At 36.7% G+C, this 17,726-nt stretch overlaps 2 protein-coding genes across 2 annotated transcripts in view; one reads left to right on the top strand and one right to left on the bottom strand.

The window, feature by feature from the left end:
* The window catches only part of LOC139137925 (nucleobindin-2-like), a 608,701-nt gene that overhangs the window by 563,964 nt on the left and 27,011 nt on the right, over positions 1-17,726 (bottom strand). The window lies entirely within an intron of this gene.
* LOC139137948 (tripartite motif-containing protein 3-like) lies at positions 177-9,693 on the top strand. Its single transcript, XM_070706190.1, has 3 exons — positions 177-255; positions 6,660-6,940; positions 7,750-9,693. The coding sequence occupies exons 2-3, from the start codon at positions 6,670-6,672 to the stop codon at positions 8,556-8,558; spliced, it is 1,080 nt and encodes a 359-aa protein (XP_070562291.1). The 5' UTR covers positions 177-255; positions 6,660-6,669; the 3' UTR covers positions 8,559-9,693.

The raw sequence follows: 17,726 nt of genomic DNA, 5'->3' as shown, positions 1-17,726 counted from the left end.
CAACAGCGATTGTCGTCTGATTGTCTGTATTTGAGAGTATATCTCTCATAAAACAAATTTCATAACCATAGACGTAACAGAAAGAATGTTTAGATTCTTTTCAGAACGTTAACATCGTCCTTTGATAGTTATTCTGCCCCCATTGGGTGACCTCGTCCCCTAGGTCATCATGACGCAAATTATAATGAGTACCGCGACCACGCCGTGTTGAGCCATTCTTGCTAAATTCAAGCAAACAAGTTCGGGTATTGCAAGGTACGTGTGATAGCTTCATAAGTACTCTTTTATAATCAAGAGTAAAACGAAGGGCAGTATTCTGCGCTAATTGTGGATTAGGGAATAAAATTGCCTCTAATTTACTGAGATATGGCATTCGAAAAGGCGTCACATTCGACGGTAACAGCATTGCAAAATTGAAAATTGGAATTTTCCAAAGAAGGATATTAACACTCTCAACAAGCTTCCTTTTGAGTGTATGCAAGCCGTAGATAACAAATACTTTCAAAAGATTCAGAAAACAGGCACTTTTTACGCATTTGCACCTTACGTCATGACTACAAAGATATTTGTTCAGTACTGTTTGTTACTAGTCCCTGGTAAGCAACTGAAACCTGCACGTACCTTGACCCGACACATTGATAGCATAACTTTAATGAGTAAGCTATATTATAAAAATCAACTGTGTGGATTAAGTAAATACGTACCAAATAAACGAATCGTTTGAAAAGGTTAAAAAGGCACCAGGTGTCCTTCAAAGTATTAATGAAGTGTAAAGCCGAAATATGGCGTCCTTCTGAGAAAACAATAACAGTACATATGGCGATTAGAAAGCCTTCAGTTTTATGAGGGGTTTGGAAATTTAGCATGGTCCATCATGTAAACTGTGAACCCCCTGATGACCCTTTCTAACATGTAACCTCCCCCTGATGCCTTTTCTACAAGGTGAATTCCCCTGAAAACTTACAATGTGTGTATAACCTTGATAGAACAGCCGACGTTGTGATATTACAAGTAAAGATACTAAAGGGGCATTTGGTGTAAAACTTTTGGTCATACTTTTATTTTGTTGTATTGTGTATCAAATGGTGCTTCCTGTCACCTCCTTATAGCATGTCAGTATTCGAAGTATTCGGCTCGTCAACGAAGACCATAAACGTGCGATGATTATTGTTATCATCGACAAATAATTCTAGTCCTGACTTGAATTAAATTTTCAAGAATAACAACGCTGACTGTAAAAAGGATGTGCTAATAAGCTAAATAATGGACATTTCATCATACATAAAGGATTTGAACCGAAAAAATGCAGTTGACACACAGAACAAATAATACCTTAAAAATTGAGAAAAGTCCGAGCTTATGCAGCTTAACCTGATTAATAAGGCAGTCAGTCACACATTGGCGGAATACTCAGTGGATGTGAAACTTAGGACATCACACTACTGAAACTTAATTTGATTAATATTGATATCGTTACTTCCAAGTTATGCGCACTCTACCAAATCGTGTCACTTAATTGGAGAAGTGATATCTGTTACATCTATGTCTGTATCACTGTTTGTAGATCACTACAGTCTGAATCACTGCCATTGTTTAGGAAATGGATAGAAATTACAGGGAGGAAGGCCGTTGTTTTTCGGGTTTGGTAGCAATTTTTCGCGTTAGCATTTTTGAAGGCCCTCAGGGTCATGAAATTCCACACATGCCTTTTGGTAGGGTCACCGTTTTTGTGCAACTATTAGAAGCCAAGATAAGGCCGATCTAATGCTTTGTCCATACATATCAAGTCATAATCAATGGGAGTGTATTGGGCAAACCATTAACAATTTTCCCTATAAAACAAGCTAATACCATACGTCTATATGTGTTTGATAATTTATGTAAATGTACTTTGCTTGAGGTGAGAGGTAAAAAGTGCAAGTGTGTTCAAGAAATTTGATATTTGAATTTGATAGAAAATGTTAATTCACTATGCATGGAAGTGTACGAGAAAACTATGGACAATTTTTTCCATGATAATTATATCATTAATTGTTATTTTAAGGCATGAGATAATTGAGATATATGTACTTGATTAGAATAAGGTGGTTACAAGTGAATATGTGAACAAGAACTTGGATTTGGAATTATACTTACACAAATTTCACTATACAAGGCAGTATATTAGTAAACTATGACATAGTTTTGAAATATAAAACTAGCAATATCTGTGCATTTATAGGCATTGAATAATTGATATAATTGTACGTGGTTAGAATAGGGTGCATAAAAGTGCATAAGTGTATAAGAGATATGATTTTGGAATTTCAATGAAAATTTGGATCCACTACACATAGAAGTCTATGTGAAAACTATGAACGCTTTTCCTAAAATAAAACAAGCACAAGTATATAGATGTTGGGTAATCGACATAAATGTACTTGATTTAAATAGAGTGGTTAGATGAGGATATGTGTACAAGACATTTGATTTAGAAATTTCACCGCTGCTAATTTCACTATACATGGCATTGTCTAAGAAAACATATTGTTTAAAAATACTAAAATAATAAAATCTGTGCTTTTATAAGTCTTTGACAATTGCTACAAAAGTACTTGATCAAGATACGGTGCGTGAAAGTGATGATGAAAGCAACAACAAAATAAATATAATATCGGAAATATCAGTTTACTTCTTATCGTAGTCTAATTGTTAAGTTTCTTTCCAAAACGCATTCTGACTTTGCATTCATTATTAACTAAGCAGTGTAATTTGACCCTCCCGATAGGCTAAGTTTGTAAAATGTGACACCCCATTCCTCCGCCCTCTCATAAAAACTGAAGGCTCCTTAATAGAAAATATGCTGACATATTTTGCTGGTACAGATATATTTTCTGCTTGAGGAGATTCATTTTGCGTTTGATAAAGCAATTGCTATGGACAGGTTGATTGCAGAAACGAGGAATAGTGGATACAGCTTTTATAAACAAACTAAAATGTGTTTACAGGGAGCTCTAGCAATGTTTTCTGACCATACCCTTAACGATTCTCCAAGTTAATAGTGGTTATTGCAGCACATCATGTCAAAACTTTCTGTTGTGATTCACTTATTTATCGTCACCTGGTATGCATTATTTTCGGACTGATAAATACAAGAGCAAGCAACTGAAAACAGTTGCCAAAACTGTCAACCAGATAACAGTCCAGAACAGCTGTTTACTGAAAGGGTTTGAATGTACCATCCACGCAGTCGCATCCTCTAGAACGCGTAAGGGGGCATTCAGTAATTACAGGGAAGGGTGGGACGGGGGTATTGGGGGAGAGTCATGTATAGAAAACTGTCCAAGGGCTCCCCTTTTATAAACTTATCTGGGGGGAGGATCACTTTTAATAGAAGCTGATTTTACGACCAAACATTTGAATATACATTTAATATTTCCTTAATAGATATTGCCGGCAAAATACACTGATTCTTTTAAATACATACACATTATCGACAAGCTTCACAAGCAAAGAAGATGCAGTGGTATCCTACATTAAACACCTTGTACAGTTAAAACTGGTGAAAGACAGGAGACAAAAATAGATGGCAAAGTGTATATCAATTATATAATGTCTATAAATGCACAGATATTGTTAGTTTTATGTTTTATATTGGCAAAAAATGGTCACAATTCTCTCATTGACTACCATGTATAGTGAATCAACATTTCGGTGAAATCCGATATCTTGCGCACACATCTATTTGTAACCACCCTAGTCTAATGAGTTTATAGATATGAATAATCAAGAGTACATAAATACAAAGATTTACCTGTTTTGTATTGGAAAAAATCATTCATAGTTTCCTCATAGACTACTATGTATAGTAAATCAACATTTTCGATGAAATCCAAGTATCTAATTTCTTGTACACACATGCACGTTTTACTTACCACTTCAAGCAAAGTACATTTACATATATTATCAAACATATATATGTACATATATAGCTTGTTGTGTGTGGGGGGACTGTCAATAGTTTGCCTGATAGACTCCCATGTATTATGATTTGATATTTTTGGGTGAAGCACTATATCAGCCACATCTTACCGCCTTATAATTCAGTAATTGCGAAAAATATGGTGACCCTCCCACAAATGTATGACCCTTCAAAATGCTTGCATAATCCATTGCAACCCTCCCTCTTAAAACGCTAGCCCTCCCCCTGTAATTTCTGTCCGTAACTTATATAACAATTAGACTAATTATTATGTACATTAGCTGATAGTGTTTCAGTTATTCCTTGGGAGAATACTGCTGTGATTGGGGAGGTTCAAATTTAGAATGCTGGACAAGGGGGAGGGTCACATTTTAGACACAAGGATAGGGGAGGGTCACGTTTTACAGTACAGGTGCGCATGGAATTGCCCCGGCCAACCCCGGCAATCACTGAAGGATCCCTAAAGAAGATTGAAGTTTCCTCTGCAACCCCGAAGAGTCATGATAGCAGAGGATTTCTTGATCTGTTTGCAAGAAAATTTGATCGGGTGTGTTAACAAATATATTGACTGGCCATAATCGGGTAAAATTAATGTTTATTTCTCTTTGCGCTGCGAGTCGCAAAAAAAGTCCAATTCACCCCGCCGAAACAAGCTGTTTTCGGGCAAATGTCAGGCCAGCAGGCAGCCATGCTATCGCAATCCAGAAGGGAGTCGCATCTCTTGAGCGTACTAGTTACCAAAGACAAGCCAAGGTCAGATTACATTACTCTACAATTCCTTGGTCCCTATACTCTTCCACTTGCCGAAGCCTGACCTCAACCTTATGCTTTGCAAGGAGCTGAGCAGCTGCGCCCATAAACTCGCACCAAGGGTCTACCTGAAACAGTTTGGGCCACTTTAATGGGGAGCCTCATTTGTAGATCCGAAAGAAGGCCTCGGCGACCTATCTGGCCTCTTTACCGGCTAGAGGCTGAGCAGCCTTGAAGCAGCAAGCGACATCGACATTGGTAAGAGCGTTCATGTAGGTGTCAACCTTGCCCATCTTATCGCACTGCAGAAACAGAAGGTTAGCTTGATGGACCTTGTAAGGCACACAAACGTTGAATTTTGGCCACAAAATGCACTGTCGAACTTGCAAATACATCTGCTAGATGGATTGCCTCAGTAGCTACGCCTGGGCCAAATCTCCTGGGACATCAGCGGCTTCAGCTTCAGGTAACCTGAAGACAGCTTTTCCAAATATAGAAAGTAACGGCAAATGTCTTCAAAGACAATAAGCCAGCCGCATATCAAGTGGCTTGACCCAGTCGAAGGATAAACACAACGAAGCCGCCGACAAGGCCTGTCATGACAAAGATGAATTCCTATTTTTTCTGTATGGCGCTCGACATGTAGTACTCATGAAACTTGGGATCATCAGCTGTAAGAGGGGTCACGCCCCTATCTCTTGTGCAAAGAGCTGCAAGTCCTCATCCGTCAAAGTCAGCTCTCTCGGCCTTGTATTCTTGACTCCGAGTCTCTCTTTTCCAGTTTTGCTACATTTGTACGTCCGCCTCACTGTCTTGAAGAAATTCTCCGATACCCTAGCATGCCTTTTTCTTTCCACTTCGAAAGGCGTCTCTCTTTTCCATTTTTTGGATATGCTGCATCTGCTCTATTTATGCCTCTCTGTCTTAAATAAAGTTCTTCAACGCCCTATCATGAGTTTCTCTCTCCGCTTGAAAGGCTTACCCATAGTTTCTTGGCAAGCACTTTGCTCTGAGGAATTTCAGTCGCATTGAGAATCAAAAGCGGGCACTTTTGGAATAATGTTTTTCTGTTCAAGCAAGTCTTTTGTCGAAACAGCCATTTTTCCAAGCTCCTCCAGCTTGAGGGCTCTGTTCAAGGTTGGTTTCCAAGGATGGCCGATCTCTGTCTTCTGTACTTGTTCTGTGTCCATCGAGTAAAAAATGATCAGCCCTCCAGCAAACCCCTGTTGTACAAGTGGTGACGAAGGTTTTGGTGTCCATGTGGCCATAATAATGTAAATATAAAAATTGAAAGGCGAATTTTCCCCTGCCACCTCAAAGACATATAGTCTTGGTAAATCTTTCTTCTTTGTAAAGAGAATGCTGCGGAGCTGGAGAGGAGAAGGAAGAACCCAGTGGCTCACTGCCTGTGCCACGGCCGACGAATAGGAGGGCTAAAGGACATTGGTTTTTATCATATTATTGCTGGACTTTACAGGTTCCAGGACCAAACTTTCATAAACAAAATGCCTCCACACAAACCCGGAAAATGCGAGTGATTATTATATCTCGGAAATATTATAAAGTGACCTCTGCAGGAAAGTTTGTCTTCGGTCAGCATGACATGATTTCTGACCGAATTGAAACTGGTTATCAACAAAGTTTGAATTTCTAGCTAGGCTGATTTTGAAAGAAAGCATGTCACGCAATGGACACCGATAAAGTCAGTGAACTTGTCCGAACATACCCTGTCAAGATCTCTTTAAAATCTGTGAGTGATATCTATTTAGCATTTCAAACAGGACCAGGGGTACCTTGCTACACAGTATTTGTAAAACTTGTCAGTGATGTCCTTTGGTTTTTCTTTTCACGTCGCCTAATCCTGCATGTTTATTGCAACTCAAATAAATGGGCAATTCAAAAATTATATTTTGATAGTTGATTTAATGTTTTCCATTTTAACAAACAGGAATATTGTCATGGAGAGTCAAATATCCCCGCTTCGTCAGCTATATTTTGATTTAAATAAGAAACTTGACGATGAAGACCACAAGCAACTTAAGATTCTAGTTGGTGACAAAATTGACAAACGACAGTGTCAAAAACTGGAGTGCCCCTCTGACCTCTTTAAAGCACTTGAAGAAGGTGGGTTTATAGCGAGAGACAACCTTAAGCTGTTGAAGGAGTTATTCCATGCAATACAGAAACCTGCATTGGTCGATGTGGTCGTTGAATATGAAGCACAGAATTGTGAGTACATACGGCATTCCTCTACAATCAATGGTACTGGTTTTTTTCGCAGAGACCTATCGTCATCTTGTATCACGATCAGTATATTTATTTATTTGTGTATTAATACTTCTATTTATTTATTTATTTATTTATTTATTTATTTATATATTTATTTATTTATTTATTTATTTATACTTGTTAGCTCATTAAGCCATAATTACCAGTCTGGTTTTTCAAGGACCAGTGAAAATTAAAAAAAACAACAATAATACAACAATCTTAAACATACGCAAAAGCCGAACATTATATTCATATAAGTATATGGAAATTACAACAAACTATTTAAACAAATGAGAGACTATGAATTGCAAGCATAAGTTACTAACAAGGTATAGACAAATGGAAACAAAACGACAGCAGTGAGTGACAAACAGATTCAGCCAACGTTATGTTTCCTGAAAATAAGGTAATACTAGTATCTGAGAGATGACTTTGGTGGCATTTTCTATCAAAACGAATTAACTGTATTCACCGTTTACAAATTACGTATACTTCAATGATTCGATGAAAAATAATAGAAAAATAATAGAAAGTCATGAAACAGCCATTGAAAACAAGGAAAACTTTCAAGAAATATGTATTTTTGCGTTGCAATAGCAAGAAGTTTAAGCTAAAAGGAAGAATGGATGCATTTAGGGTATTTGTTGTTTAATTTGCATTTTACGGTAAATACATTTTGATAATTTTTTCTATTTTTCAAGGTTTAAATGACATTATATAGCCAATGCTTCTTTTTCCTGACATTACTTACATATTTCGACCTTCAGGTCAGTGGTCGATGAGGATTCTGAAAGCTCAAGTTGGACAGCCAGGAAAGGAGTTCAAACTATTAGGAGATTATGTCTTCCACAAGGAAAAACTTGTTGTTTGCAACAGAGGACATAATATTGCACAGGTTCTTGATGAAGGTTACTCGTGCGAAAAGGAGTTTGGACCTTTCAGTGGTCAATTTGCAAAGCCATTCAAACCACGGTCTGTGGCTGTCTCTTCTGACAACCTCTATTTCTTTCTTGATAACGAGAATTTTCAAATTGTAATTTGTGATAACAATGGTAAAATCGTCAAAATAATTACTCTACCTAGAGACGTAGATCCTTTTTGCGTAGTTCTCGTAAAGAGGTTTGTTTTAGTCACAGATATCCGTGGTCATCGTGTCCTCAAATACACCCAAGATGGAGAGTATATCGCAGAGGTTGGAGGTAGAGGGCATGGCCAAAAAGAGTTCATCACCCCCTACTTTGTAGCTGTCAACAGTAAGGATGTAATCATGGTGACAGACTATGGCAATCGCTGTGTCAAGTGTTTTGATATTGAGTGCAATTACCTTTACGAATATAGTCACCTCGGTGGTGAGCTGTACTCTGTGTGCAGCATTGCTGTCGATGGCAACGACAATGTGTATATTGGTGATGATGTCAATTGTAAGGTTGTAAAGTTGAGTAGTGATGGAAAGTGGATCTGTAATCTATTCGAAGGGGAACTTGGATCCCCCTTTTACTTGGCAGTAACAGCTGCCGGTGATAGAATCGTTTCAATGGGAACTCCAAAAACTAAACTCAGAGTATTTACTAAGTAGATAGAAGGGGGAGATTACATTCAAACTTCAGTAAATGTATAAACTTTAATTTTCAAAAGTTTTGATATAGGGTAATTTTAACAACGCCATGAAGATCACAAATAATAAAAACTGAAGCCTTATTCTAACATTTGGAGTATTATACTTACTTACAAATATTCTCAGTAGACGTCACACAAATTCTATAGTGTGAGCAAATGGAAACTCAGTAGTATTTGAATAACATCGATAGCTAGCCTGCAATAGTTGAACTGACTAGGTGAGCATCTGTTTCGCAAAACAAGGTTTAATAATGCGAACTGTTCGTGAATGAGTTACAGACATAATCAAACTACTTTCACTATTCACTACAGGATTGCGAGCTGATAATTTTGTATGGAAAATATGTTTTACGAAAAGATCTGTATCGTTTGACGTATGGTGCACCGTATTTTTCAATATTTGCGTCAATTAAATGCATTTCACAGAGTTTCATTTGTGCATCTGTGTAAGTAAGCATCAGGACATTTACACTGGAGGACAAACTCTCTACCATTCTCGGACTCCTAGGGTTCATTTACCTTGAGTGCCGATGTTGAGGGTGTCAGTTCAAAACACTACTTCATGGGAGAATGAGTGACGTTGACAGAGTAATTGTCTTCCTGTTTATGTTAACTTCTTCTCAGACCTCAGAAACTTTTATCTGTATTATACATGAAATTCAATTCATAGTCTGACAATTAGTGATATTAGAGTTACTTCTGTCATTTGTGTTTGGTAGGCAATAGTACTCACAAGTTCATCTTTACCTAAAAGTATCATACCAAGACAAAGCACACGGCAAACGGTTTTATTTTCTTGTATTTGTCATTCAAGAGATGATTTTTATCATTGCGACTTCTCTGCAAAAGAACAGGGCATCGAAAAACTATAAAAGGTAGTTAGATCAGCCTATTGAGCTTTGTCGTTTTCACTGAGAGTCTTTGTACTAAATTGTTTGTAAAAGACTTTAACCAGAAAAGCGATTTAACCGATTTTAAGATTATGTGAAAAATATGTCAATAGGCACATGCTGTATTGTAAACTATTATTTTCCGATAAACGCATAAGATAAGCTTAAGTCTATTTATTCTAGACCTTGACTCAAAACTGTATATATATAAATCAAAACTATTCACCGGAACTTCTGTGTACGCTAAATCGATCAAATTACACGGTTATAATGCAATTTACAACAACACTAAGATGTGTCCAGTTCATTTTTCTCTTTAGATATACCTGAAGAAGCTCTATCTATAGAGCGAAACGTCTTATATGCAAGAAATACATATATACGCAAAAAATAACACACATACACTCATATATACTGATATATATATATACTGATTATATATATATATATATATATATATATATATATGTGTGTGTGTGTGTGTGTGTGTGTGTGTGTGTGTGTGTGTGTGTGTGTGTGTGTGTATTTATATCATCAATGCTGAAGCTATTACAAAAACCTTTTACGATATCAGACCTTAAAAACTTTTTATCGATATTTTTCTCTTTTCTTCGAAACACCTGGCAATGTTTTGCAATTCATTATGTTTTCCTACTGCAGCCGAATCCTAAATTTTACAAATTTCATTTGATAATATGACATATAACTTACATTCACATGATTTAAAATTTAAATTCTCTGAATCGCATGGTTTTGGATACTTGTTTTGTCATGAGTATATGCAGCTACGTGATCTTCTTTATGTTCAAAAGATTCTATAAATATTTGCGTATATATATGTAAGTACGAAATCGTTACTTGAATGTTCTAAACTGTTTTAATCACATTCTTCTAGTCATATATGTTCAAAGGTAAACGTCTATCCATTCATATATGTTTTGCGTTATTATCATTTCAAGAGTCGTCATTATCTGAAATAGCAACATACGTTGACACAAGCAATAGTCAAGGTGCAACATGACAACATGTCAGAAAGGAGTATACACAGATACTGTGAAAGGCATGGCTTTGATCGTCGCTCACTTCAAGAACTGAATGATGGAGTTGTGAGGACTTTAGCAGATACGGTGGTTTCAGTAAGTCACAACGTACGGCACCAAGTCACCTAGCGGAGAAGCCACAGACAAAACAACTCGGCAAAATCCCCGATCTCAAAAAAGATTGGTTCAATAACCGAGCGTATAGTTGTTATAACACGCTGTAGAATTTCTTGTAGCACATCGCACACAAACTATATCGTAGCAATAAATATATCACTTAAACTGGGCGTAAGATAGCTTCGTGGACTATTGTATTTCCTTCGCACTGGTGGAAAACTATTTCCAGCTTACTTTTTCAAAAGGAATACATGGGCAAAGTTTTATTTGAACGACAAAAGGTTTTCCCAGTTAAGCACTGAGCTGTTTCGTTCGTTGACTTAGTGTTAAAGCGTGGACGTCGAAAGTGAAGACTTAAAACCACGAAACCTAATGGCGCCCTCTTGAGGCAATGAAATAATAATGTCTCTCCTTACGATGTATATTTCGAAATTATTTAATCAATCAAAAACTATGACAAAATATTACAATCCACTTCTAAAAATTGCGAGTACTTATCTATTAATTTGAGGGAAACAATGACTGGTCCAAAAATGGCATGAAAAAAACTTGTGTATTATTTATACAGGATTTGAAATTGAATAAGAAGTGTCTCTATGTTCATAATTATGAATATTTTCTGCCGAAACTGTAAAATGTAACATGGTCTAGACGTAACTTGTCACAGTGATGATATGTAGGGGCTTGTTAGTCTTAACCTTTGAGTACATCAATGACATAAAAAATAATGTCATATTCCATGTGACGTATGGTCTTGCAAATATAATAGGATAGAAGGCGCTCTTATCAAATAGTTCCTCATGTCAAAAAATAAAACGGTTAAAATGAGTTGTTTTGAGATATGCCGTATGCAGTATTACAACTTCAGAAGGAGTGGCCACAACTTGCTAGGTAAGGTTATCCTAGCAATTTTGCGATTGCCTACAGTGGATTAAATGAGCCATGAATGCTCAGCTAAAGCTGCCAGGTGCAAAGCCCACATTGTCTGACACCAGTTAATCAACTCTTATGACATTTTTCAGGTGATAGATACCACACACATAAGCAATGGACAGGACGCCTTCGGTTTAAACAACGTTTAGTTCGCCTTTATGAATCGATACACGACTGCCGCTGTATGGTATATGCATTAGAAAATTAGGAAGTTGGGAAAAGCAATTGCCACTATACGCACGTTTCGCCGAGTTCGGAAACGGATTTCCCTCATAAAGCCCCAAAATTTATTCAATAAACTGGCATCGATGGCTTTCAATACATCTCCAAATTCATACCTGCTACTTACGTAGAAGTAAAGTAGGATTCAACCAAGCTCTCAATAGGGAACGTCAAGAGAAGTATTTCGTATTATCATGTTTTCCGGTGACAGACTCTGTGGTAATAAGTCGTCAGACAAGGCAAAAGTTTAGCCAAGAGTTTGATAGGATGAATTGAAATGTTTTCAATTAAACGAGATTTTTCAGTTAGTGTGACATGATAAATTTTCTTCGAACATTTGCACACTATAATTTCGTGAGAAAGTGGCATACCATACGCCGTCAGTGTAATATGCCTATGGTTCTCATATTGGGGTATAGCGCCATGATGCAGAGAACTGGAGAAGGCGCGTTGCCCTCTGGTTACACTCACTGGGAACTGGTGATAATTTACAACATACATGTCGCTTGTGGACAGTTGAACTGTGACTCTCTTGACGACACAATAGTTAAGGCCCCATAAAACATGTGTGTGTGTTTCTGGTAACCCGACCTGCCCTTGAAAAGCCCGCCGACCCTAGCCAAAAACAGTTGAGTCAGTTATATAAATATTACCATATTTTATGGGTTTAGAATAAAAAGCAAACCAAAAAATCCCTCTGACATACTTATCCTACCGGGTAATTTTCGGAGATATGGTTATTGAAAACACACACTTTTTTGTAAATTGGCCTAAGAAAGATTTAACGTGTGCATATAGTTGATTGTATGATTTTCAGACTTTGACTGCGGACGAGGGATTGCAATACGCGTTTGACCTGGAACACTCTACAGTCGTTAACATATTTTGAGGCACCAGACAAAAATTGCATGGGGAGGGCTAGTATTTAGAAGACAGCATTTCACTTGACGCATTTCCTTTCATCATAATTGTCTTTTTATTGTAGGCCTACGCTGTTAGTATTATATGTGTAATGCATAACTTAATCTTAGTAAGTCGAATTGCAACAGACAATGTAATGCCTTTTTGAACGAATACCATCCTTTACAGCTAATCAGAAGTTTTTAGAAATTCCAAGAGCTAAAACTGACCTCTTAAAAGGTCATGTCATGTAAGAGGAGCCAATATTTTAACAGTCTATCTTTGTATTTGAGAAAAATAGAAAGTGTTGATAGTTTTAAGAAGTCTTGTTTTAATTATTTATTAATTCGGTACTGGGAGAAATCTTCTAATAATGTTTGTACGGTCCCTGAGAAGTGACAGGGATCCTTATAGACGAAACCACGACAAGCCCATACCTGGTACTCCAGGCCAACGACTCGGCTTTATAAAGGTATGTGGAATGTATTTATAATATTATATGAGACAATTCCTATAGCAAACTGGTACCACAATAGCCCTTCTTGTATCCTACAGCGAATAAAATTGGTTGCGTTTGTCATGGCCAACTCAGGTCAAATCATGTATGTGGAGGATGTGTCTGACTAATAAACTTTAGGTTATACGCACAAGAATGTAGAAACCATTTGCTAAATACTCTACACTATATAGCATATTAAAATACACGATTTCATAATCAAGAATAAAATCCACGGCTAACAGAAGGAAATTAGATTAAATCTACGATTTTTGAAGCACTGAAGTGGCTGCAATTCAAATGTCAAGTGAATACTTAAAGTTAATTTCAGAATTTTACGAACACAAGTCGAGAAAATTGGTCTTCTCAGTGGTAGTCTACAACTTTTGAAAAATCATTTCGATATCTGTCCGCGAAGCTCCCATTTCCAAAACGTTTTACATTATGCTAATATACGCTTATTGTGCACCAAACAAAATGTGCACTGGGCGTGTTCCTAGATATTTCTTCCTCTCATTTCTGGTAAGTGACCTGTGTTGAAGCCAAATCATGCGAGACATATGTTCAAACGAAAAGTTGAACAAGCAAGAAAAACAAAATGATCACGGAATAGGGGCATTCCGTCTGACGTTGCCAATCTAAACAACAACAACATGGCGAGCGACTATGGTAGTCACACCCCCATAACTTTGATATATTCACTCCTTTGTGTAACGTGCCACATCTCTTGACATCATTTTAGTACTGGTAATGTGCATTTTTATTTGCTTTTCGGATACCCTTTTTGATGGATTAAGTTGTGTTGCAATAAATAGACTGCAATAACGGAGCAAACATGCTTCAAAAGTTTAGCTGATCACGTATGGAAACCGAAATCCTAAGCTATCCTTTAGCCAAAACAAAAATATTGGATTTGCTCCTTTTTGTTTCAACAACACCGTTGGTAAAAATTGCAAGGGGAGGGTAAACGGTTAAGGAGGCAGTATATCACTATTTTACGATATTGAGAGAAGGCGATGTCATGCCCTTTGGCGGGTAAAAGACCATCGATCTCAGGTATGTTAATGCATGGGCATAGGCTTACATACATGTAATATCAGTTTAAACATACTTTTTAATCAGACCTGGTCAGAATATTGTGAAAATTGCCAAAAATATGTTTCGCATTTGATTAAGCTGAAATTTATCATAATATATTACCTAAGTCAGGTCACGTGACCATAATCTGTTATTTTCCCGCCAAAATTGTATATTGCAAATAACTGAATATTCCAACCGCTAAACATCAAAATATTTAAAATATTATGACCAATTAATGTAAAATGGGATGGGAACTTGTGTTAGAACTAGTGGCAGATGCAAAATTATTGAATTTTGAATATTATTTCTTCACAAAAAACAACAAATACAATATTTTTGACGTTTTACATGAATATTTTGAATATCAGAAAGAAGTATAGATAGAGTTTCATGAGTGCCATGTATTTTTGAAAGAATATGATAGATGTTGTTTCCAAAAGTGCAAAGAAAATCAAGAAAATTTAACGGTTTACGGTTGGAATATTAAAATTAATAAAGACGTAAATTTTGGCGGGAAATATCAGATTTGGTCACGTGACTCAACTCGTCAAGATAGGCAGACATTTTTTTAAAGAATTTAATAATTCCAATAATTAGGCCAAATATCAATCAAATCGCGTGGTTTTTAAAGATAATTGATCATTTTCTTACTTTTGGGCTTGATGGGTACAAACACCCATGCATTAACTTACTTGCGATCTCTTCTATTAGACAAGAGACCTATAAAGTATCATTTGTACAACCACGCCAAATTTATGAGTAAGGGCTCCAGACGAAAGCCTGATACGATACTCACAATTTCTTGCACAAGGGGTTACTTCTATATTTTGAGCTTAAATGTCTGACTCATACGCTGTACCAATCATAATGTGTAAGGACATTCAACAATGCAGATTTAAACGTAATCGGGAAATATGATAAGATAAAATGCTTTTTCTTATTGCCCAATAATATCATCCAATAATAACGGAGATGTTTTGAACTCCTCATAACCTATATTGTCATTGAAAATACCACTATTTCATTCCTTGGGAATGAATTTGATCTATCAAATTCGCGCGCTTATCACACGTATATATGTGGCGGCCATCTTTGAGTTTCAACTCGAAAATTATTTGATTGTTAAAATCTAGGCTGTCCGTTTACTGCCAATGTTTGAAAACCGTTCTGTGTTCGTGCTTTGGTAAGCACATTTTACATAACTTATGTTTGATTTCAAATCACCTTATTGAATAAATAAATTAAATAGACAAATAAATTCACAGGATTTAAGATATTTCTTCTAATAAAATGAATTTAGAAGTGTGATTCGCTACTAAAAGTCACCAACAGTAGTGTTTTATACCGATTAATTCTCCAGACTGAAAGTTACTGTGTTTGTTTGCTAACTCGAAAGCGATTTCCTCACACGACACATGTAGTCTGTTAATTCCAACCTAGCATTGTAATCCATCAACCACTTTCATGGTAATATTGACACTTATGCAGCAGCGCCTGAAGCTCAACTACATCCCATAATAGTTTTTTGTGCGGTTCCTAGTTGTGAAAGAAAAACCTGGGTCACCACAGGTGAAACCACAACGAGGCTTTGCCCATACCTGCTGCAGCCAGCCAACACCTTAATTAACAGGTATGTTGAATGCCTTGATTGTGTTTTTATAGAATGCCTTCAGCAAACTAATACCGGAATCCCTCTATATGGCAGATACATGAGAAACTCGGTTATGTTCAACGTGTTGACCAACTCAGGTCAACACAGGTATGCAAAGGGTGTGGCTGATATACCGTACTGTTGACTCAGTTCTCAAGACATCAATTTCAAAGATATTTGTTGATACTTTGTATTAGAATATGAACGGATTCTATTTCATAATCAAGGATAAAAATGTTGCGTCACGGCGCAAATGGTTTTGACTAGAAATTGATATCATCTTGATTGTGACGATTTTTAGGCCAGCAAGATGGCCGCGATTTGCTGCTGTTAATGGATAGGAAAAGTGAAATTTCAGAATTTCACATATGCAAGACGGTAAAATGTATTTTCTCCACATGTATCGGAATAATTCTTCACTAGTAGAGGAAGAAAAGTACTGATATCTGGGGTTTGATAACAGAAATGTGTTACTGAGGTTTCTTGTTCAACCGCTATTTGAATTTTCAAATTGGTATTATACAATACGACCAAATAATGCGAAATGCTACGAAATATGCGTACGGTGACCATTAACGTTTCTGCCTCTAATTTCTGATAAACTACCTGTTCTGAATCTAAATTATGCGAAACGGAGATGCAAACTAAAACTTGAAAAAATACTAACAAACAAACAAACGAGCGACAAAAAACATACACGGAATGTTCACTGAATCATGCAAATAGCATTCCGTCCGATGCAGTGCGTTTAAACAAAATCAACAACAACAATATGGCGGCCGACTGTAAGTATCAGGCACCTGTAACTATGATAAATTGTATTTTTACATAATTTTTTAACACCAACTGAATCCAGTATACCCCTTTTGCCGACGACTGTCTATTCTTATTTCATGTTAGCAGTTTTTACTTTTCATTTGTCAAGGAATAAAGCTAAGGGAATGTGTAATCGTGCGCAAATGATTGTGAAGTAGAGCAGATCACGTATCGAAACTTCAAGTGTTGGCCATCCTTGGGTCACAACAATGTGGGTTGTGTGTGCCTTTCGTTTGAACAATAATGGCGGCTCTTCATTGAAAAAGAGTATAGCTGTGTGAGTAAAGTGCATAAGACAGTTTCATTGGTTATAAATCTACGTTGTGTAGATTTTCCCTATGAAATTTGTACTCATGTGTCTTTGGCGGATGTTAAAGGATTTCAGATCTGTAAGTAATACGAGAAAGTTGTCATAGTAGCATGGACGTTTCATCGACCGCCACCGCCTACTGGATATAACTCTTGCTTTTCAAAATTGAACCCTTGGTTATCAGATAGTCAATACAGAATAAGTTGTACGTTCGCGTCTGTATTGGGGGTGTAGTTAGGCAGCAAAAATTGCTTAAGGTAGAACGCGCCTCGGGGACAGAAATTCGGGCCTTCAAATTTTATCAATTTTCTTCTGACCTACCACTTGTGGGGGCTCATTTTGAAGCTCTTGGCGAAAGAAAATTTTTCACCGTCTTAGTTTTTCGAAAATCGAAAATTTTATTTTTTCCCATAGAGTTAACACAGGGATGGCGGCCATTTTGAATTTCAAATATCGAGAAATTGCAAGTTATTTGTCTCTTTAGTACCAAAGTTTGCATGGTGACCCCTGATTTTTATTCTCGCTTTGGTAAGAGAGTGGTTGAAAGTTTCACTGAGGAAAGTTTGAGCAAAAGTTTAAGTCTTTCACTTTCGAGGTGCATATTAGCTTAAATAAGCAGATCGAAAAGTTGATATCTGCAAAATGTGAACATATTTTTTTATTTAGGAAAAG

The sequence above is a fragment of the Ptychodera flava genome, chromosome 1 (assembly GCF_041260155.1).
Source record: "Ptychodera flava strain L36383 chromosome 1, AS_Pfla_20210202, whole genome shotgun sequence".
NCBI classification, from domain to species: domain Eukaryota; kingdom Metazoa; phylum Hemichordata; class Enteropneusta; family Ptychoderidae; genus Ptychodera; species Ptychodera flava.
This window is presented reverse-complemented; position numbering and strand designations above follow the sequence as displayed.